Genomic DNA, 22,186 nt, shown 5'->3' with positions numbered 1-22,186 from the left:
CCATTTGTAAAATGTTTGTATTCCTTATCTTAGGTTGCCAAGGTTAAACCTCAAATTCCCGGCAAAAAGCCATCAAATGTCAGGAACTATCTGCTGTTCCCGGATTTTCACCAGACTTTTGAGTTTAAACAGTGCCAACCACTGAGCTCTCGTGTCTTCATAACAAGAGGGTTCAAGTATGGGCAGCGGATATTTGTGTTGCTTTTAAGAGCGAACAGCAGTCCAAATTTCCCAATGGTTAAAAATTAATAGATCGTGCTGGGTTTTTATATAAACCGATAAAATTATTTGGAAAGTTTGTCCCAGTAAAGCAGTCTGCCATGATGAGGAGGACGTCTCAGTTACTTGCTGCATTGGTCTTTATTCCTGGGCTGTCCCAATGTGTTCCACTGTACGTATGAGGCAATGTTTCCGATTTCTATTGAAATACATATTGTTTTCTAGACAGCTTCCTGATGTGATCCTAAAAGAGGGGGGGAATGGGAGTGTTTCCTTATTTCTTGTTAATCACTCATTTGAGGCAGGTTGTCAGTTCATTATACTGTTTGTGAGATAGCTTTTTAGAGAACATTGTGTTTTGCTGAAAGGAAGGAGATCAAGGCATTGGAGAATATGTCAGATTACATACGGAATGTGGCACAAAAGCAGACCATTAGGTCCAACTAGTTCAATCCCTGTTTATGCTCTACCTAAACTTATCATTCTAATCTTCCATGCCCTTTTCCCTAATATGCTTGTCCAGCTTCCCCTTAAATGCATCTATACTATTTATTCCAACCCCTCCTTCTGGTGGCACATTCCAGATTCTTTTTTAAAAAATTTTTAGATTAGCCAATTATTTTTTCCAATTAAGGGGCAATTTAGCACGGCCAATCCACCTACTCTGCACATTTTTGGGTTGTGGGGGTGAAACCCACGCAGACACGGGGAGAATGTGCAAACTCCACACGGACAGTGACCCAGAGCCGGGGATCGAACCTGGGACCTCAGCGCCGTGAGGCGGTTGTGCTAACCACTAGGCCACCGTGCTGCCCTACATTCCAGATTCTTAACACCCTTTGCTAACCACGTTCCTTCTCAGTTTCCTGTTGGATTTCCAGGTGACCATCTTATTGACGGCCTCTAGTTGCTCTTTTCTGACAAAAACAGACATTCTCTCTCACAAGAAAAAACATTTTCTCTGCACTCTAAATCCGTTCATTATTTTTACCAACTCTGATAGTTCGCCTCTCTGCCTTATTTTTTAAGAACAATGTTGCCTGGTCTGTCGGGATCATCATTGTAAATCTTCCCTGCATTCTTTCCAGTTCCTCTATATCCTTCTCCTTTTTTGTACTTTGGTTATCAGAGCTAAACTCAGGTGGTTTGACCCAAGTTTGATGGAAGTTTAGCATGATTTTCTTCCTTTTCTGTTTTGTCCCTTTGGAAATAAATTAGTATATTTTCTGAGTTTGCGAACCTCTGCTGTGACATTGAGTGATCGATGGATTTGTACTCCAGGGCCCCTTTGTTCTTCTACTTGCCATGATACCCTGGGCTAGTGCGCTGTCAATTGCAGCCTCACTTGACTCAGTGTCATACCACAAATTAAATTAGATTTATTTTAAAACACCTGAGGATCTTGGCTGAGCCCAATGAACTACAGTTACCAGGTTTGTAAATTTAACGCACAAATAACCTTTTATTATCCAACAGTAATATAATTAAACTGACAAAAATGTAACTGACTGCCTGATACCCCTTACCCAACCCCCTCTTTCTAACTTGTCCCACCTTGCGCACGCACACACACACAGGTATCAGAGAGGGAAAGAGTGGTGGAGAGAAAGAAAAAAATGATAAAGTAAAAAGGATAAAAATCTCCGATGCACCATGATGGTTTCCAGTTAAAGTTTTTCAGGAGTTCATGCTTTCGCTTTGATGCTTCCTCCTTCTAAGCTTAGACTATAGAATTTACAGTGCAGAAGGAGGCCATTCGGCCCATCGGGTCTGCACCGGCTCTTGGAAAGAGCACCCTACCCAAGCCCCCACCTCCAGCCTATCCCCATAACCCAGTAACCTCACCCAACACTAAGGGCAATTTTGGACACTAAGGGCAATTTTAGCACGGCCAATCCACCTAACCTGCACATCTTTGGACTGTGGGAGGAAACTGGAGCACCCGGAGGAAACCCACGCACACACGGGGAGGATGTGCAGACTCTGCACAGTGAACCAAGCCGCGAAACGAACCTGGGACCCTGGAGCTGTCAAGCAATTGTGCTAACCATTATGCTACCATGCTGTCCTGGAAGCACCCAAAGCGAGAATCATACCTGTGGATCAATGAGCCCCTCTAGCTTGAGAGGATTTTCTCTGGCAAGGCTGTCTAGTTTCTTTTTAGAGTCATTTCAACTATATAGTAAAGATGAGCCAGGTACTCATTGGTTTTAGAACAATAAAGCAGCCCTTTACTTCAGGAGAAAGAGAGTGTGAGTTTTCTTTCATGAAGGGTTTTTATGGAATAAAATAAGGAAAGACTGTTTCCAGCTGCAGAAGGTAACCAGAGGACCAGGTGTAATTGTCAAATAAGTCAGAGTCAAGATGAGGAAACCTTTCTACTAATGTACTGGAATACTTTCTGAAGAATAGTGAAAGCTGATTCAATAGTATTTTTAAGAGAATTGAATAAATACTTAAAGGGAAAAGAGCTGGGGGGTGGGACTAATTGGAGAGCTCTTTCATAGATCTGGCACACAGATCTTGCAGATAGATCTTAGTTTCCTTCTGTGCTACATTATTCTGTGATGCTGTTCTTTTAATTTAATCACCAAACACAAACACGACTTGCTTTCTTGGTCATTGTATCTGCAGATCATAGGGAACAGCCTCAAATTTGAAAAGTAATCTCCGAGATGACAACTATGGAAAAGTATTAACTCCTCTAATGGCATTCTCTCGGAAAGGCTCAAGAGCTATTGTCTTAGCAAACTAGCGTCAACATTCAATTTCAATATTTTGTCTAAATTTAAATCAGAAATATTAAACAGACACTTTGCTGTGTAAGGTCTGATTAAGGTCTGTCTCCATCACTGCTGCCATTTTGAGACAATTAATGGCATTGCTACTCAGGCCTGGACTTTCCTTCACGCACTCTCGCATCAAAGTGCCAGTACAACCCTTTATTGGGATGTTAAAATTACATTGAGGATCGACTACACAGACATACAGAGTATCTACATCATCGAAGGTCTGTGCAGCATTGAAAATTGTATGTTGTGATGTGATGCAATTTTAAAATGTTTGGTAGCTAGGAAGTTAGCCTTTTGTTCTATTGTGCTCTCTGGGAATCAGGAACCAAGCCTTAATCATTTAAAAACTTAATTTGGTCTTTTAAATCCTGCTGCATTGTTCTCTGTGCAGTATTATAGAATTTTTCATTATTAGATTTACTGAATGTTTGAAACTTAATTTGAAAATACCCACTCATGATGTACATCTATGTAACCTTCTCCATAATGGATAGAATATATATGAGTTTGGGAAATATAACTCATCTGTCCACTAAATTGATCCGAAAGTCAACACCATACATTGTTGCTGGAGCACCTTAATCATTGCTGTTGACAAAATGATATTTGTTTACTTATTCTGACAGATACCTACTGACTGCTCCAAATATTTTACGGGTTGATCACATGGAAAATGTCGTTGTGGAAGCCCACAATGTCAACTCGGACATAAACGTTGACATTCATTTACAATTTTACCCTAAAACTAACAACATAATATATTCGACTCGTGGAATTATACCATCAAATGTTGGATTCCTATCTCTGCCTATTAAGGTAAGTGAACTGAAAAATTAAATACTTAAAGAAGTTTACACAGTTATTTAGCATCTCTCCAAAGTAGAAGGCTTTATTTAGAATTATCTGAGAAACATTGGTCAGGATTTTGTTGCTAACGTGATCTATTCTGGAGATCTTCACCTCGGAGCCCCCAACTTCATCGTCCCCTAACCCTGACCCTGACATATGACTGATCTCCCATGGTGCGCGATTGGCGGGCAGATCTACTGGAGGGGCTCAGGTGAGTGCATCACTTGGTGGAGAGGGTAATGCCTGGGCAGTACCTGGTTGCCTACCGACCCTGCCAAGATCACTGCCCCCTGACACTAGCCGGGTGCTGCCCCCGGGAAATGTCAAGGGGCAGTACTGAGGGGAGGGGGGGATAGAATATAAAATAGAACAGTACAGTACAGAACAGGCCCTTCGGCCCTCGATGTTGTGCCGAGCAATGATCACCCTACTTAAACCCACGTAACCCATATACCAACAATCCCCCCATTAACCTTACACTACGGGCAATTTAGCATGGCCAATCCACCTAACCCGCACATCTTTGGACTGTGGGAGGAAACCGGAGCACCCGGAGGAAACCCACGCACACACAGGGAGGACGTGCAGACTCCACACAGACAGTGACCCAGCCGGGAATCGAACCTGGGACCCTGGAGCTGTGAAGCATTGATGCTAACCACCATGTTACCGTGAGGCCCCTAGATGGTAGATCTATTTTTACTTTGTGTACCGTGGCAAAAAATGGCACCTAAATTTTTAAACCAAAGTGAACCACAGCCAGCCCGACCAGCATGACATGATAGGACACGCCCCAGGCAGTTTTTTTCTAACTCGCTGACAATATGGCGGACAAAGCTGCCGTTGGGGCTGTTGTTGTCAATGCTGCTTTTCCTGGCCGCTGCCATTCTCTGCCTTTAAAAGGGATTACTCCGCCCCAAATATCTATTTTCCCCTTTTCCTTTCCCATTCGGTATCTGATGTGATTCTAAATCACCCTATTCTTTTCCTCATCCCCCCAGTTTCTTTCTCAAGGCTTAAATCTTACTCGTTAGTGAAGTAGACTGTCGGTCACATTGTTTATCAATGATCAAGATGCTCCATTGCCTGGGCAGCACGGTGGCGTCCTGTTGCCTCATGGTGCCGAGGTCCCAGGTTCGATCCCGGCTCTGGGTCACTGCCCGTGTGGAGTTTGCACATTCTCCCCGTGTTTGTGTGTGTTTCGCCCCCACAACCCAAAGATGCGCAGGCTCGGTAGACTGGCCACACTAAATTGCTCCTTAATTGGAAAAAAAATGAATTGGGTCCTCTAAATTTAAAAAAAAATGCTCCATCGCCCAAATTGCAATGTTATCAGATCACACTTCTAGAACGTGCAGAGCAAAAGCTTTTAAGGTGAAGTGAGGGGTAACATCTAAATCATGCTGAGATGTCCCACTTAAGAAAAACCTGGGTCATTCAGTCCGCTGATTGGGGTCAGATTGAAGCACAACATTGTTGTCATGACTGTGGACGAGACCTCCAATTATTTGGATGATCTGGGTAGGGACAAATAATTTCTTGTTTAAAGTAGACAAAGTTTGAGATTCCATTATTTACTCAGAGATTAAAACCCACAGGTTTTTACAGATTATGAATAAACAAAATAAACTACACAAAGTCAAAACAGCAAAACAGTTTATAATATCTATCTCCTAATATTCAGAATCAACATGAGGTGCCTGTGACTTAACAAGCAAACTGTCTAACACCCACACTACGCATCAAATTGCAAATACGACCAAGATATCCCATAAATTGCTCAGCAATCCACCCAGATGTCAGTGCTCCCTGTCAGTTACGCTGCCTTGTTAAAACTCTCTTCACTTTTGAAGATATAACCTTGAAATTCCCTCCAAAGGTTGCTTCAACTCAAGCTGCTTCAATGACTACTCACTTTCCAGGGTTTTAACCTTGTCCCCCAAGAGAGGCCAAAATCGGGAATCATGCCGGCCGCCGAACGGCTTGCGATCTAACTGGCCCGTTGGCGAGATGAGGACCTCGGCGTAGCGAGGACCTAATAATCACCACTTAAAGCCACACCATTAACAGAAATGACCCTCTATCTAACCCCTTCCCCAGCAAGTGGATATGCAGGTGCCGGTTAGAACACCATTGTTAAATACGTGAGGCTGGCAGAATGGCTGCAGTGTGGATCCGAGGAGGTGAGTAGCCATCTTCGATCCCAGGCAGGGAGCTAGGGGGCACTGGGGTTGCTGGCTCAGTGCTCTGCAGGTGGGGAAGGAGCGTGGGGGGAGGGGGGGGGGAGAACCTAATGGGTGGTAGAGACCCCAGGGTGGATGGTCTTGGTCAGGGGCGGGGCGGTGTCGAAGCCATCAGAGGGGGTGGGGCATCCCTGGGATGGGGGGTGGGGGGGGAGCCCCAGCACCCGTAGGCCTGCCATGCCATCCCCTGGATCACCTCTTTCCATAATGACGGCAGCGCCAATTCATGGACACAACTCTAACTTTTCATCCACTTGTCTCTAATGGCCCGCAGCATGGAGTCACTGATCTTCTGCTGCATTTTCAGTTCCCCAGTGCTTCTGCACCCTCGCTGCTTGAAGCCTGTCAAATGCAGCACGTTTACTGCTTGGAGTCTCTTTCTTCGCTCCTCACCCCAGTGGTTTCTCTCCATTATGCTTCCGCCTGGTGTCCTGTCAATGGTCTCTTCAACTGGTTGTCTCCTCCCAGGGGACAACTGCCAGCCAGCCAGATCTTCTCTACCATCAACAAAGCTGATGTGAGGATTGTGATGGCATGCCTATTAATACCTGAATAGTTGAAGTTCCAGCACTTTTTACCACCCAGATCAAAGCACCCTGCTCGAGTCATGCCCCCAATACCATGGATTGTGGTTGCTGTGTAACTTGCCTGCACTGCAGCAACTAAGAAAGCTTGACATTGCCTCCATCCTATACCAACAGTGAAGAACAGAAGCTGCAATGTCTATGGAGGGCCATGACCTGGAAACATGGTGCAGGGAATGACCTCTGAGCTAGAGTGGGAGACCAGAGGACTATCTGAAATTAGGCTTCATTATACAGCTCACTGGTGAAGACTTATGGAATTTCCAAGGTCAATGGGGATATTATAAGGGTTGCTGGGCGCAATATGACCAGTTATATCATAGCTATACCTATTTTAATAGATATTTCTTGATATGTTTCTTTCCAGATACCCAGAGACAGAATTCCAAAAGACAAAAAATTGCCCAAGTATGTACAGTTGGAAGCAACATCAACAGCGTTTCAGTTGGAGAGAACCATCCTTATTTCATATCAAATGGGACACATATTTATCCAGACTGATAAACCAATCTATACACCAGCTCAAACTGGTAACTATAGCTGCAATTTTTCTGATATATCTCCAACACACAGGTAAAGAACAGCGCTGAATGTGTCAGGTGCAAATAGGAGGTTGAAGAGTCCATAGCTTATCAAGTTGAGAGACGTCAGGAATGGAAAATGGAACTCTCATTTCAGATTTAACAGTGTCTGCAACAAACACACTGAAGCCATGCATTGAAACACTTCTTCGTGCAAGAGGCGGGGGAAATTTGGCACCCGCTTCCGCAAATAGCAATTATGAAGTTCAAAATTGAGATTGGTAGAATTTTATAATGCATATACTCACACATGTACCCTCAAACACGTACTCACACACACACATGCATTCTCACACATACCATGCACTCACTCCCACATACACTTGATCTTACACACATGCACTCTGACGCTCACGCACATGCATACACACATGCACTCTCACACATCATGCGCACGCACACACTCTGGGCATGATTTACCGCCTATGACCCGCGGGAATCGGAGTGGACGCGGCCGGTAGATCCCGCGAGGGGCGTCTTCGAAGGTTGTTTGCCTCATGATATCTCGTTAGATCTGCAATGGGCAGGACCCAGACTTGCAGAGTTAACTCTGCCGGCGCCAGATCGAATCGGATGGCACAGCTCACCCTATCAGGGCACTGCCAGGCTGGCAGGTGGCACTTTGCCCACGCTGGTGATCGGGCCTGGGGGTTCCGTGCCTCTATGAGGTGGGGGTAATTAATCCACTTAATGAGGCCCCAAGGGCGGCATGCTGCAAAAGAAGGCTCGCCAACGATTCGCTGGAACCGTACTCGCCAGCCCTTGGCTAACGAGGTCGAGCAGCACTTGCACAGCGAACCACACTCAGCTCGCAGCAAGGGAGCCAAGACGCTCGGCCCCAAGGCTTGGAGAGGCGGACCTGGGGAGGCTCCTAGTTGCAGTCGAGACCAGGAAGGATGTCCTGTTCTCCCGACAGTCCCGGAGGGTGAACCACAGGGTAGCCAGCCCTGCTATGGCAGCGGCTGTCAGATTGGGAAGCGTGATCAGGAGGACTTGCCTCCAGTGCCACAAGAAGGTCAAAGACCTACACTGGGTGAGTTGTCACCACTGCACCCCCCCCTCCCCCCCCCCGCCCCCACAAGACCTTCCCGCCACCACGCGAGCTGTCCTCCACCCCCAACCCTGCATGTGCACCTTCACAGCCCTCCACCCCCTCCCCCCAACACTTCTAGAAGGCACCAACACCATGGTGCAAACATTGGGGAGCCGCTAGGGCTGGCATAGCTAGATAACGCAGGGGCAGCCGGTACCCCCTCCCTATGGATGTGAGTGAGCACTCAGCAGACAGACATGATTAGATTGGATTTGTTTATTGTCACGTGTACCGACGTACAGTGAAAATTACTTTTCTGCGAGCAGCTCAACAGATCATTAAGTACATGAAAAGAAAAGGAAATAAAAGAAAAAACATAATCGGGCAACACAAGGTAAACAATGTAGCTAGATAACACCGGCATCGGATGAAGCAGACAGGGTGAAGTGTTAATGAGGTCAGTCCATAAGAGGGTCATTTAGGAGTCTGGTGACAGTGGGGAAGAAGCTGTTTTTGAGTCTGTTCGTGCGTGTTCTCAGACTTCTGTATCTCCTGCCCGATGGAAGAAATTGGAAGAGTGAGTAAGCCGGGTCAGATTATGACATAAATTGAGGAGCGCCAGTGCTCATCTCTCTGTGGGTTATCACCGCCAGACCTCGACAGTGACCCGCTGACAGTGCCAACAAGTCCCAGCACCTTGGATTGATGTACAACAGATCCTGGGAGGGTGGGAAATGTGGAGGGGTGGGGAATGGTAGCGGTGATGGGCCAGGGTGATGGGCCAGGCCACGCCCTATGTGAAGCGGGCGAGTATGAGGGCCCCCCTGGCCGGCCACTTGCTGCTGCTGCCTGTCCTGCAGCCTCTGGCTGGTCCTCCATTTTCTCCCCAGGATCATCCTCTAGCCCCTATTGGTGCGGCGCCTCCCTATCATCTCGTCGTCCAACTCCTCCTCATCATCCTTGGCGTTGTTCTCCTCCTCCGTGTTCCTCATCCCCCACCCCCAGCTCATTTCCCCACTGCTGTGCCATGTCTTGGTGGACACAGCAGACCACCACAAGCGGGCGATCCTCTGGGGGGGGGGGGTACTGCAGAGCACCACCAGAGCGGTTGAGGCATCGGTATCGCATTTTAAGCGGTCCAGCGCACCGCTCAATGGCAGCCTGGTGACAACATGGGGCTCGTTGTATCGGGTCTACCCTTCATCTCCGGCCTACAGATTGGCGTCATTAGTCAGCTCCTCAGCGGGTACCCCTTATCTCCCAAGAGCCAAACACCCATCCTAGGGTGGTCCTCAAAGAGACCGGGGATGTCTGACTGCCCCAGGATGTAGCTGTGTGTACACTCCCTGGAACGTGTGTACACACGTACGTGATTTGCATCTGGTGGACGCACACGAGCTGTATGTTTAGAGAGTGGAACCCTGTCCCGTTGATGTAGGGCACTGCCAGCTGGCCTGGTGCATGTGCACACCGTGCCATGCATGCATACCATCAGCCCCTGGACCTGGGCCCACCGATGGCGGAGAATCCTGTTGCCCTGGCATTTGGTTGGGCTTGGTTCATGTCAAAGTTGATGAAATAATACTTAGAATCATCTTTATTAGTGTCACAAGTAGGCTTACATTAACACTGCAATGAAGTTACTGTGAAAATCCCCTAGTCCCCACATTCCGGCACCTATTCGGGTACACAGAGGGAGAATTCAGAATGTCCAATTCACCTAAGAAGTACGTATTTCGGTACTTGTGAGAGGAAACCTACACAGATACAGGGAGAACGTGCAGACACAGACAGTGACCCAAGCTGGGAATCGAACCTGGGACCCAGGCGCTGTGAAGCAACAGTGTTAACCACTATGCTACTGTTTCCCTCTGACCGAGGCTGAGGTTTCTCTCCCTTGTCTCTACTGGCTTTTCGGCTGTTTTTTTTTTCTACCCTGCTCGACAGTGCGGGGGTTAGACTGGGGTGAATTACATTAATTTTGGTGTTTGTTGGGGTTAAAAGGCTGTAGTCAAAGTCCTTAAACAAGAGCCACCTTTTGTGCGGCTGCTCAGCCCACAACCACCACCGGAAGTCACTTCTGACCTTATTATGAAAAGAAGTTAATTGCTGAAGCAGCTGAATATGGTTGGGTCAAAGACATTTCCCTGAGGAACTCCTGCAATGATATCTGAGAACTGAGATGACTGACCTCCAACCAGCCGAGCGTTTTTCCCCCTTCCCAATGACTCTAGGTATTGCACTCGGTCAAACGCAGCCTTGATGTCAAGGGCGTGGGAGAAACTTTGGGGAGTGGGACGTGTAGCATAATAGGGAAAATAAATTTGAGCTTTTCTTACAGTCTTCGCTTCCGTGTGGTTGCTCGCCTGGAACTTGACACTGGCGACGAAGGTAAAGTGGAATTGCAGGAGACGCCACTTCCTCCAGACTAGGCCCATCTCGATTAGGCCTCAGGAGGCCTCCATCCAGCCTGCGAGTATGCCACTAATCAGAAAGTTAGTGGCGTTCAATGCCGAGACGGGTGACTGGACCCAATATAGCGAACTAATACACTACTTCTTTTGGCTCAACATTGTAGGCGACGAAAGACAAAGACGACCCTCCTTACAGTCTGCAGGGCAGATACCTACTGTATCACTGAGAGTTTAACTTTACCGGATTCGCACGTCACCTGCCAATTTGCGGAGTTAGTTTCCTTGGTAAGCAACCATTTTGATCTAAGCTGCCACTGTTAGTCCACCGTAGACTGTACACTGGGTGGCGTAGTCCGCCACTTAGTCCTGGAAGAGCCTGACTTCTTTGGACATTTAAGAAAGCTGGCCGAGTTCTGCGAGTTCGGCGCAACCTTATCCGAGGTGCTCAGAGACTAGCTGCTCTCTGGCATCTGCGACGCGGCAACCCAAGAACGCTTGCTGGGGGAAACGCTTTAAAGAAGGCAACTGAGATATCCGTGTCCCAGGAGAGCGCAGAGTGGCCACCGCCAGTACAGGGCACCCACCTGGACAAGGAGCCCCCTCTCCCCGTGCTGAAGTTCAGGACTCCTGTCATTTGGGACGCACTCCTCGAGGCCAGGACCAGCTTCAGCATTTTACGGGCGAGAAACGCCGGCACTCCCAATGCCGGAGACACCCGACCTGCAGGATGTACGCATTGGTATCTGGAGGAGCCGGCAGAACAGACACCAGCGGGGATCCTGCCTGCCACTACACCCCCGATGACTGTCCTAGGGGACCGGCCCATTTCGTGGAAGACCAGGGGAGGGTGCCCACCACCTGTCGCGGCACCACAGGTGGCACCAAGCCTGGTCATGGTTTGGATCAACGGGTTCCCTGTCCAGATGGAGCTCGATACGTGGCCATGGCCTCAGTAATCAGCCGCCACACTTCTGACTGAGTCCACTCGGGCATTCGAGGCTTGGTATTGCGGGATACCGATGCACGGCTGGCAACATACACAGGGGAGCCCGTGGAGATCGCGGGCACCTCCCTGCGCACAGTTAGCAAACCTTCCATTGGTGGTGGTGAAAAGTTCGAGCCCCAGTTTATTGAGGCAAGATTGGCTGAAGTGCCTCCGGCTGAATTGGTAACAGGTGTGCCGCATGTCGCCCAATGGTCGGATGTGGTGTTGTTAGGCTTTACGGGCATCTTTCAAGGCAGACTGGGTAACATCTGAGAGGCCTCCGACAAGTTTATTCCAAATTGGCACCACTGCATCTGTTAATAAAACAGGGCCAATGATGGGTTTGGGACCTGCCAAAACAGATGGCTTTCGATGGGGTGCAACTGCGGCTATCATCTTCGTATCTGCTGACTCATTTCTACCCGTCCAAGCCCTTGTTGTTAATGTGCGATGCCTTGCCTTCCAGCATCGGGGCTGTTCTGGCACACCGAATGGATGATGGAACGGCCCATTGCATTTGCTTCACACATGCTGGAGGCGGAACTATGCATAAATCAAAAAGAAAGATTTGGTGCTGGTCTTCGAGGTGAAGTGATTCCACCGGTATACATTTACGGCTTACACGGACTACCAGCCCCTATTGGAGTTATTTCAGGAAGATAGGTCAATCCCCCCGGTGGTTCCCACCCGCTTCTGATGACATATGAATGTGTGTTGGCACATCGTCCAGGAACGAAGATTCTGTAAGCGGGCAGTCTCAGTCGACACCCACCGCCCAGCAGTGCACCAGTGCCTGCCACATCAGACAAAGTAATTGCTTTATGTACGTTTTGCCATTTAACGTGGCCCAGGTAAAGACATGGACGCACAAGGACCATTGTTGGGCAGGGACTGCCACATATTGTTGTACAGAGCCCAGCATCATGCTCTCCCGGTGGATCTGCGCACGTTAATCACAAAGGTGTCTGAACTCAGTGTGGTGGATAGCATCCTGCAGTGGGGCTCCCGGGTAGTCGTGTCCAAGGGAGCCCCGGGAAATCCTAAAAGACCTCCACAGCGGACACCTGGGAGTCTCCAAAATTAAGATGTTGATCCGGAGTTATGTATGGTGGCCTGGAATAGACACAGATATCGAGACTTTAACAAAATAATGTACACGCTGCCAAGATACAAGAAGCTACCGCCTAAAGTTCCACTCCACCCATGGGAGAGGCCGGGCCAACAATAGTGCCACATACATGTGGATTTCACAGGGCCTTTTTAAGGAGCTACATATCCAATTATTATGGACGCCCATTTGAATTGGATGGATGTCCACCAACGACATTGCGGGTCAATGCTGAGCGGCTCAGACAAACCTTTAGCGTCATAGCGTGCATGGGCTTCCAGAAGTGTTGGTATCGGACAACGGCACAGCTTGTACGCATGCGGAATTCACCAACTTTCTGACGCAAAACAGGATCCGTCATGTACAGACTGCACCTTACCACCTGTCATCCAACGGGTTGGCCAAACGGAGCTGTACAGACATTTAAGCTCAGCATGCGATAACAGACCTCCAGTTCCCCGGAGACCCATTACCTTTTCTGTTACCAGATCACATACCACGCCACCATCAGAGTGACACCCTCGGAAATTGTTAATGGGTCATTGGCTGCACACAATGTTGAGCTTCATCCTGTCAGACGTTGGGGAAAACGTCCGCGATTGGCAGGAACAGGCTGAAACACAATGATCCAGATCCGTCGAAATTTGTGGCACGTGACGCGGTCCATGTCTACGAGACCCTTCAGAGAGTAGGAGGTGGAGCATGATAGGTTAAATAAATTTGAGTTTTTCTTAAAGTCATTGCTTCCATGTGCTCTCTTGCCTGGAACTTTACAGATTGTAATTGGCAGGGTTAGATTTGTTCTGCTTTTTGTGTACAGGACCTAACTGGGCAATTTTCCACACCGACGGTTCTAATTTAAATAACCTACAAAGGATGAGTTCAAATCAATGCAGTTCCACATTTCTTTCCAAGTACCTATTAAAAGGAGGTCGCTGCCTAGCTGCGGTGAATCAGCAACATCTTTGGTCCCAACTGCTGCCTGCTCAGGCACTCCAAATGACGAAGGGGGCAATGCGTTCACAGTGTCAGTGTTTGGAGACTGCATTGTGTTGGTAGGAAACTCAGCCTTATTTATTATGTGATTTTATATTGTTTCAATGTGTAGTCCTTAATAAGACCTCAGTAAAAGTGTGTGCAAGTTTATTAAGAAAGCAGAAACAGTAATGTGGACTTATTGTTGTTTTCTTTTCTCTAGTTCTTTACCGTTTGCTCACTGTGAACAATGAACTAAAACCCATCAAAAGTGCCATTATTGTTGATTTTGTGGTAATGTATTTTTATCGTTTTTACATTTCTATAAAAATTCAACCAAAATAAGATATTTTTGGGTCATGTCTAATGCAGTATATTTGTATATTTGGATCTTCCCAGTACTTCCATCCAGGATGGAGCTGAGCCAAATAGCTTTCTATTTCAATCCCTGACAGTGCTGAATTACCTAATCTCAACTAGAATCACAATTGTTGTGCTCTGCGTTGTGGCCATTGTAAAGATGTGCACTGAACATCTAGATCTTTAGTTTATTGACAAAATTAACACGTGGAAAGATAACTAACGAACAATAATATAAACGGCAAGGAATGAGGAAATGTTCTTGGAGCCACTTCTAATGCGACTGGCCTCCAGTACGACTTACTACCAACTGATGGATCTCTGGTGTCACATGTTTGAGTCTATCGCCACCTGCTGGTCGGAGGTGGTATAGATAACTATATATATTAATAGATCACTATATACATTACTGTGCATATGCATATCACCACATCCCCCTTCCTTTGGAAGTGTTAACATTTACAAATGTAATTATGCTTCACCCAACATAATATGCATAACAATTTGAAACATGTAACATTTACAAATATAACTGCTCTACCAAACATGATATGCATAATTTCATACATGTAACTACACAGTTCACTCCCAGTTCAGTCTCTCAGGTTTACAGTGTAATCTGGTTGAACTCCTGAGCAATGGCTGAATAGGCGATGTGTTGCACCTTCATTTATTGTTGGTGTTCCTGCTTGTTCTGTATTTATTGCTGCGGATGTTTAGTTGAGTGCTGGCTCTGGTTGGTGGTCTGTATCCTCTTTAAGTGAGTTGACTACAAACCAACTCTTCTGTTGGACTCAAAACGAAGGGACGTTGAACTTTCAACAGTGCTCTTCGGTTTCTCCGCAAGACTGAGCCATCTTCAGTGATGATGAAAAACGAATGTGGACCTGCCTTGCGTTTCCCATCCGTTTCCATTAGTATCCTCCAGTCTAAGCTTGTCACCTGGATACACTGACTGGAGCCTCCTTGCGGACTTACCGTAGAACCCTTTCTGCCCCCTTTTCTGAAGAAGCAGTTTCCGCTCCAGTCCTCGATCCACAAGGTGAATCATAATGGAAAGCAGGGTCGTTCCTCGCTGCCGATTCATCAGTAGTTGCGCTGGTGACAGCCCATTGACAAGTGGTGCAGAACGACAGCTCAAAAGTGACAGATACATGTATTCCTGGCTGTCAATGCCTTTTTTCAGCAGCTGTTTAACAATGTGCATGCACCTTTCTGCCTTCCCGTTTGACTGAGGATATAAAGGACTTGAAGTAACGTGCTTAAAGTCATAATGATGGGTGAACTCAGTCCACTAATAGTTTTTGAAGCAGGGACCATTGTCAGTCATTACAGTGTTTGATATCCCATGCCGGGCAAAAATCCCTTTAGCATGTTGGACAACACACTGAGCAGTCAAGTTCGCCAGCTGTGCTACCTCTGGATAATTAGAGAAGTAGTCGATGACTAAAAGGTAATCTTTTCCATTGAAAAAGATCCATGCCCACCTTCTGCCAAGAAGTTGTACCCAATTATTAATTTCTTTCTAACTAAGGGGTAATTTAGCGTGGCCAATCCATCTAACATGCACATCTTTGGGTTGTGGGGGTGAAACCCATGCAGACATGGTGAGAATGTGCAAACAGACAGTTCTCAGGGGCTGGGATTGAACCCTGGACCTCAGTGCCGTAGGCAACAGTGCTAACCACTGGGCTACCATGACGCCGTTGCCAAGGAGTTGTGATGATTTCACCCACGTGCATTGGCACTTTCCTCTGCTTGCACTGGAACTTCTGACAAGTGTCACAGTTATCAACCATGACTTCAATGTCTTGGGTGATGCCTTGCCAATAAACTATCTCTGGCCCTCTGCCCCTGCGCTTGCACTTTTCAATATCCAGGTGCCCTTCATGGATGAGAATAAGTGGCCTGACGGAATGTGGAATCACAATCCTGTGCTGTCTCAATTGTAGGATGCCTTTTTTATCTGTGGGACATGGCATCGGCAAAACAGCCTTTATCTTCTCTTGATCCGACTATCCCCTAAGAAGGTGATGCTGTCAAGGCAAGGGGACAGCTGGTAAGTGGGAATCTATCAAAAAGGTGTTAACTAGGGTTCAAGGTGAGCATATTCCTCTTGGAGTGAAGGGTAAGGCTCGTAGAAGGAGGGAACCCTGGATGACTCGGGATATTGAGGCCATGATCAAAAGGAAGAAGGAGGCATATGCCAAGCAAAGGCAGCAGGGATAATGTGGATCCCTTGAAGAGTATAGGGCTTGTCAGAGTAGAGTTAAGAGAGAAATCAGAAGGGCAAAAATGGGACAGGAGATTGTCTTGGCAGATCAGGCAAAGGAAAATCCAAAGAGCTATTACAGATGCATAAAGGGTAAAAGGGTGACAAGCGGGATGGTAGGGCTTGTTTATCTTAAGGATAAACAAGGTCATCTATGTACAGATCCACAAGGAATGGGAGAGGTCCTAAATGAATATTTCTTGTCAGTATTGACTGTTGAGAAAGGCACGAATGTGAAGGAAATTGGGGGACTAAGAAGTGATGTCTTGAGGAGTGTACATATTTTAGAGAAGGAGGTGCTAAAGGTATTAAAGCGCATCAAGATAGATAAATCCCCGAGGCCTGATGAAATGTATCCCAGGGTGTTGGAGGAGTCTAGGGAAGAAACTGCCGGTACCCTGGAAGAGATATTTGAATCATCAACAGCCGCATGAGAGGTGCCTGAAGATTGGAGGGTAGCAAATGCTGTGCCATTGTTTAAGAAGGGCTGTAGAGATACGCCTGGGAACTACAGACCAGTTAGCCTTACTTCTGTTGTGGGTAAATTGTTAGAAGGCATTCTGAGGGACAGGATCTACAGGCAAGGGCTAATTAGGGAAAGTCAGCATGGCTTTGTGAGGGGAAAGTCTTTTGAAAGGGTAACCAAGAAGGTAGATGAGGGCAGTGCAGTCGATCCAGGGTGAGGTAGCCAATTGGATACAAAATTGGCTTGGCGACCGAAGCCAAAGGGTGGTTGTGGAGGGTGGTTGTTCAAACTGCAGGCCTGTGACCAACGGTGTGCTTCAGGGATCGGTGTTGGGTCCACTGTTATTTGTTCCATATATGAATGATTTGGATGAGAATGTAGGAGGCATGGTTAGTAAGTTTGCAGATGATACCAAGATTGGTGGCATAGTGGACAGTGAAGAAGGTTACATAAGATTGCAACAGGATCTTGACTAATTGGGCCAGTGGGCCGATGAATGGCAGATGGAGTTTAATTTGGATAATTGTGAGGTAATGCATTTTGGTAGATCAAATCAGGGCAGGACCTATTCAGTTATTGGTAGGGAGTTGGGGAGAGCTACAGAACAAAGAGATCTCGGGGTACAGGTTCATAGCTCCTTGAAGGTGGAGCCGCAGGTGGACAGGGTGGTGAAGAAGGCATTCGGCATGCCAGGTTTTATTGGTCAGAATATTGAATACAGGAAGTCTTGTTGAAGTTGTACAAGACATTAGTAAGACCACACATACTGTGTTCACCCTATTGTAGGAAGGATATTGTTAAACTAGAAAGAGTGCTGAAGAGATTTACGAGGATGCTACCAGAACTTGATGGTCTGAGTTATAAGGAGAGACTGGATAGCTTGGGACTTTTTTTCCTGGAGCATAGGAGGCTTAGGGGTGATCTTATGGAAATCTAGAAAATAATGAGGGGCATAGATAAGGTAGATAGTTAACGTCTTTTCCCAAAGGTAGAGGAGTCTAGAACTAGAGGGCAGAGGTTTAAGGTGAGAGGGGAGAGATACAAAAGAGACGAGAGGGGAAATGTTGTCACACAGAGCGGGTGGTGAGCATCTGGAACGAGCTGCCAGAGGCAGTGGTAGAGGCGGGTACGATTTTGTCTTTTAAGAAGCAGTTAGACAGTTACATGGGCAGGGTGGGTATAGAGGGATATGGGCCAAATGCGGGTAAGTGGGACTAGTTTAGTGATAGAAACTGGGCAGCATGAACAAGTTGGGCCGAAGGGCTTGTTTCCCATGCTGTAAACATCTACAACTCTGTCAATCCCAATTTGACACTTTCCTTTGTTAATCTTTAGGCTATTCTTCTTTATACTCTTTAAGACCCTGAGAAGCCTTTTCTCGTGCTTGTTGCGTGTGGACCCCTAAATAATTATGTCATCTACATTGATCCGGATGCTGGTAACCCTTGAACTATGTGCTCCATGGCCCAATGGAAAATTTCTGAAGCAGAAATTATTCCAAATGACATCCGAAGGAAACAATAGCATCCAAAAGGTGTGTTAAATGTGCATAGCTTTATGCTCGCTTTAGAACATAGAACATAGAACATAGAACAGTACAGCACAGAACAGACCCTTCGGCCCTCGATGTTGTGCCGAGCCATGATCACCCTACTCAAACCCACGTATCCACCCTATACCCGTAACCCAACAACCCCCCCCCCCCCCCTTAACCTTACTTTTTAGGACACTACGGGCAATTTAGCATGGCCAATCCACCTAACCCGCACATCTTTGGACTGTGGGAGGAAACCGGAGCACCCGGAGGAAACCCACGCACACACGGGGAGGACGTGCAGACTCCACACAGACAGTGACCCAGCCGGGAATCGAACCTGGGACCCTGGAGCTGTGAAGCATTTATGCTAACCACCATGCTACCATGCTGCCCTTTGTCCAGTTTGAGTTGCCAAAAGCCTTGTGGCGTGTCCAACTTGCTGAAACATGTCGCTCCAGCCATTTCCCATGTTATTTCCTCCCTCTTCGGAATTGGATTGTGCTCTCTCTTGATGTTAAGGTTCAGGTCTTTGGGGTACATGCATATTCGTAGGTCATTATTCCTCTTCTGGACGCACACCATAGAGTTGACCTTGTCTGTAGGTTCCTCTATGCGTTTGATGACTCCTAGAGCCATCTTTCTATCTAACTCAGCCTTCAATTTGTCCTTCAATGGAGCTGGTACACGTCTCGGTGCGTGTATGACTGGCTTTGTATGCTCCTTCAATTGCGGTACATAAAAGGCAGAGTGCTAACGCCTTGAAATAGCTCCGGAAAGTCCTTTGTGATGGATTCTATGGATGCACGTTGGCGGGGTACCATGCTTTCTGCACTGTATACCCGCTTAACAAACCCAAGCGCTTCACCTATGAGAGATTCGCGCTCTGTTTCTACTATGGAAAATTTAATCACACAAGTTCTGTCTTTTACAGTAACTGAGAGCTCACATGCCCCTAATGTTGGGATCTCATTACCGTTTCATCGACAAACTATTTTCGGTTTAATTTTCAGCCCTTTTAAAGCTGACAAAGTGATAAGGTTGTCCTTCGCTACTGTGTCGAGCTTGCATTTTATTAGTGTGCCAATAACCATCAGCAGATTCGTCCATCTGTCTTCTATGATATTCGCATCCTCATCACTATGGTGCTGGCGTCTCCTACCATATTGGCACCAAAATGTTTCAGATTGAGTTCAGCGAGGGACTGGGGCATGGCGTTGGAATCGGTGTCAAACGGGCATCCTCTGGGCAGGGTGGACCCTTGCAGTGCCAGCCTGGCACACTGGGAGCTCCAGCCTGGAACACTGGCAGTGTAACCTGGGTGTCAGGCTAGCCCTGCCAAGGTGCCCAGTTGGCACTGCCAGATGGCAGCGGCACTGCCAGGGTGCCAGGCTAGCCCTGTCAGGGTGCCAGGCTGGCATTTTGTGTGTGGCGGTGGTTGGGCGCGGGTAGTTGCCCTGCATGGGTGAGGGTGGGAAAATGTCACCCCGATCCCACCCTGCATTGAAAGGTTCAGTGAGCGGGACTCCTCAGTGCAAGAAATGGCTCTAAGTGCAGCCGGCCACGGGTTCCCCACTGAGGCCCCGGATCTAACCAGAGTCAGGTTAGAAAGTGTTGCAGCACCAGGAAACATGCGGCTATGGGACATAGTTCCCATTTAAAAAAATTGCGCCTTAATAATGGTTAGACAGTGGTGGGAAGCCGCCGACAGAGCCGGAGGGAAAATTGCAGCAAAACCTGTCACAAATGACACTGAGTAACTTTTCATTAGATCGGGCCCAAGGGGTGGTCCATTTAAAATGGAGATGAGGTCAAACTTTTCACTTGGTTCTAAGCCTTTGGAACTCTAATCTGATAAGCTGTTGGAAGCAAAATCTGAATATTTTTAAGGCAGAGGTGGATCGATTCTTGGTGAGCAAGAGAGTGTGGTGTTGTGCATCACTGTGTGTGTCTGCACCAACAGGTTATCGGGATTAGGCGGGATGCAGATTTGAGGTTTGTAATGGATCAGTCCTGATTTTATTAAATTAAGTGGAGCAAGCTTGAGGGGCCGAATGGCCTGCTGCTCCTTGTTTGTGTGTTCTGGAAAGTACATCTATCGGTTCCCCTTTATCTGCAGCACCTGTGATTTTTTTCAAAGCACTTCAACTTTTAACAAAACCTTCTTAACTCTTGAATTGTTGCGAATTTTTCTGAGTGCTGAGCTATAACATATTTAACAATAGTTTCTCCCATTTTCCCTATTAGGCTAACTGGACAGTAGTTACCTGCTTTATCTCCCTCTCTCTTTGAATAAAGGAGTTGGGCGAGATTCTCTGTTCTCTGACGCCGATTTCATAATCGGTAATCGGGCAAGGAATCCCATTTAGGATGAAACCGAGGACGGCGCCTGTCTGATGCAGGCTCCGCCCCTTCATAACGGCGACATCGTGGCACGCACGGCACGCCGTTGGGACAGCCTCAGTGCGTCACCTGAAGGCCCTCCCCCTGATGCTCTGCCCCTGATGGGCCGAGTTCACGACGGCGCGGGTCACTTCTGGTCCCAGCTGTGCGGGAACCCAGCGTGGCGGCTGCGGACTGTGTCCAGCGCCCCCACAGTCGGGCGGGAGCCTTGCTGCTGGCTGAGGGGGGAGCTTCCGCGAGGGCTGGGGTGACTGATGGGGGGTGGGTGGCCAGGGGGTGTTCAGGCGGACGCTGTCTGGCAGACTGGGTCCGCAGACGGCTGGAGCTCTTTGTTAAAGCGCAACTACTGCTCAATTCCACTTCCCTGGTGATTGTAATATTCCTGAGTTCCTCCCTCCAGTCTTTTTCCTGATTTACAGCATTTTCTGGGATGTTACTTGCATCCTTAATAATGAAGGCGGATGCAAAATACTGAATCATCTTCCATCTCCTTATTTTCCATTGTTAACTCCCCAGACTCACTTTTTATAGGACTAATGCTCACTTTGTTAACTCTTCTTTTTAAAAAATCTATAGAAACTCTTACTATCTGTTTTTATCTTTCTAGCTAGCTTTCTCTAGAACTCTAATTTTTACCTCCTTATTATTCTTTTTGTCATTCTTTGTTGTTCTTTATCTTCTGTTAAATCTTCTGACTTGCGACCCATCTTTACATAATTATATGCTTTATCTTTAAGTTTGATACTATCTTTAACTTTTTTAGTTAGCCACGGATGGTGGCACCTCACCTTAGAATGTTTCTTTCTCGTTGAAATGTATCTATTCTGCATAGTCTGAAATGTACCCTTAAATGCCTACTACTGAACCTCTGTTGACCGATTCCTGAAATTCATTTGCCAGTTAACTTTAGCTAATTTTGCTTTCATGTCCTCAGAAAGCCATTATGTAAGTTTAAATACTAACCTTGGACGCACAGGTATGTCCCTCAAACTGAATGTAAAAATCACATTTTGCAGGAAAAAGACATTTTGTTGAAGCCTTTCATTTTTCTGTCATCAGGACAATCATGAAAATGCCAAGAATGATCCTGATGAGTGTAAGACAAAAAGCTTCGACAAAATGCTGTTTTTCCAGCACTGTTGCTTCACAGCGCCAAGGACCTGGGTTTGATTCCCGGCTTGGGTCACTGTCTGTGCGGAGTCTACACGTTCTCCCCGTGTCTGCGTGGGTTTCCTCCGGGTGCTCCGGTTTCCCCCCCACAAGTTCTGAAAGACGTTTTTGTGAGGTGAATTGGGCATTCTGAATTCTCCTTCAGTGTACCCGAACAGGGGCCAGAATGTGGCGACTAGGGGCTTTACACAGTAACTT

At 47.1% G+C, this 22,186-nt stretch overlaps 1 protein-coding gene across 1 annotated transcript in view; it reads left to right on the top strand.

The window, feature by feature from the left end:
- The first annotated feature begins 305 nt into the window (after positions 1–305).
- LOC119957048 (complement C3-like) overlaps positions 306–22,186 on the top strand; it is a 166,552-nt gene continuing 144,671 nt past the window's right edge. The window contains exons 1-4 of the mRNA XM_038784654.1: positions 306–391; positions 3,638–3,827; positions 7,055–7,217; positions 14,007–14,077. Coding sequence (XP_038640582.1) covers positions 321–391; positions 3,638–3,827; positions 7,055–7,217; positions 14,007–14,077 — 495 coding nt within the window. The 5' untranslated portion in view covers positions 306–320. The remainder of the gene's footprint in view (positions 392–3,637; positions 3,828–7,054; positions 7,218–14,006; positions 14,078–22,186) is intronic.

This window comes from Scyliorhinus canicula, chromosome 25 (assembly GCF_902713615.1).
Source record: "Scyliorhinus canicula chromosome 25, sScyCan1.1, whole genome shotgun sequence".
In the NCBI taxonomy this organism is placed as follows: domain Eukaryota; kingdom Metazoa; phylum Chordata; class Chondrichthyes; order Carcharhiniformes; family Scyliorhinidae; genus Scyliorhinus; species Scyliorhinus canicula.
This window is presented reverse-complemented; position numbering and strand designations above follow the sequence as displayed.